Source organism: Terrapene carolina, unplaced genomic scaffold (assembly GCF_002925995.2).
Source record: "Terrapene carolina triunguis isolate 2854851 unplaced genomic scaffold, T_m_triunguis-2.0 Scaffold18932, whole genome shotgun sequence".
NCBI classification, from domain to species: Eukaryota; Metazoa; Chordata; order Testudines; family Emydidae; genus Terrapene; species Terrapene triunguis.
In genome coordinates this window covers 1-1,167 of record NW_020683283.1, presented here as the reverse complement: position 1 = coordinate 1,167, position 1,167 = coordinate 1, and the positions used below count along the sequence as shown (strand labels likewise).

The window sequence follows — 1,167 nt, the reverse complement described above, 5'->3', positions numbered from 1 at the left end:
AGCAGGGGGTTGGACTAGATACCTCCTGAGGTCCCTTCCAACCCTGATATTCTGTGGTCTCGGGGGGTCTGGAGGGAGGGGTTATGGAGTGGGGGTCTCGGGGACTGGGGGGTCAGGCAGGAATCGGGGGTGGGGGTCCTGGGGGGCCACCTCTTACCTGGTGGGTGAGGATGGTGCTGTACAACTCCTCCCCCTGGTCAGGGGGCTCCGGAGGCCCCTTGGCCCCCTCTTCAGCCCCCTCCTCGGCCCCGGGGTCCCCCGCGAAGTCAGCCCGCTGGTCGTCCAGCCGCCGGGCCTGGGCCGTGGCCACCAGCTCGAAGAACTGCTCGGCTTGCAGCGAGGTGAGCGAGCAGAACTTCCCTGGGGGGCCGGGGGGGTTAGACAGGGCTGGACGGTGCCCCCCCAGCTCTACCCCTGCTACATCTCCCCCCCAGCTGCACCCCACTTCACCCCCCACTGCACCCCATGGCTGCACCCCCCTGCCAGACTGCACCCCCCCCATGGCTGGCAGAGGGATGGAGGTGGTGGGGGTAAGAGGAAGGAGGCTGGGAATGGGGCGGCTGGATGGGGGGAGCTGAGGGGGCACAGGGGGAGGGGGGAAGGGGATGGGGGCCATGGGGCAGGCAGAGGGATTGAAGGAGGGGTTGGGTCAGGGGGACAGAGAAGAGGGGGCTGGGGCAGAGGAGAGGGGTTGGGGGAAAGGGCGAGGGATTCAGGGGCAGAGGAGAAGGTTTGGGGGCAAGGGCTGGGGCCAGGCGAGGGGTTGGGGGGCAGGGAGTCGGAGGAGGGGTCAGGAGTCGGGGAGATGTCGGGGCACAGGACAGGCCGGCGCGGGGCCGCGTCTCTTACCTGCTCCCCCCAGCAGGCCCTCGGTGGGGGTCCCGGGCAGCGAACGCCAGGGCCGGGCGGGGTCGTGGCGGGGCGCCCCCCGCAGGCCGGGCAGGATGCAGCGCTGCTCGTTCAGCCGCCGGCTCTGGGAGCGGAAGAGCAGGTCGAAGAGCCGCTCCCGGTCGAAGGGGTCCAGGGGGTCGGCCTGGGGAAGAGCGGGGTCAGGACGCCTGGGTTCCATGCCCGGCGCGGGGGAGGGAGGGGGGCACCAGGATGCCTGGGTTCCCTGCCCGGCGCGGGGGAGGGAGGGGGGCACCAGGACGCCTGGGTTCCGTTCCT

The 1,167-nt window shown here is 71.4% G+C and overlaps 1 protein-coding gene across 1 annotated transcript; it reads right to left on the bottom strand.

Moving 5' to 3' along the window:
- Positions 1-157: 157 nt before the first annotated feature.
- Positions 158-1,033, bottom strand: LOC112123575 (G-protein-signaling modulator 1-like; the record flags this gene model as incomplete). The annotated part of the gene is made up of 2 exons (XM_026661890.1): positions 158-360; positions 850-1,033. Coding segments are annotated over 2 exons (387 nt in total), but the record flags the coding sequence as incomplete, so codon positions are not given.
- Between the last annotated feature and the right edge of the window lie 134 nt (positions 1,034-1,167).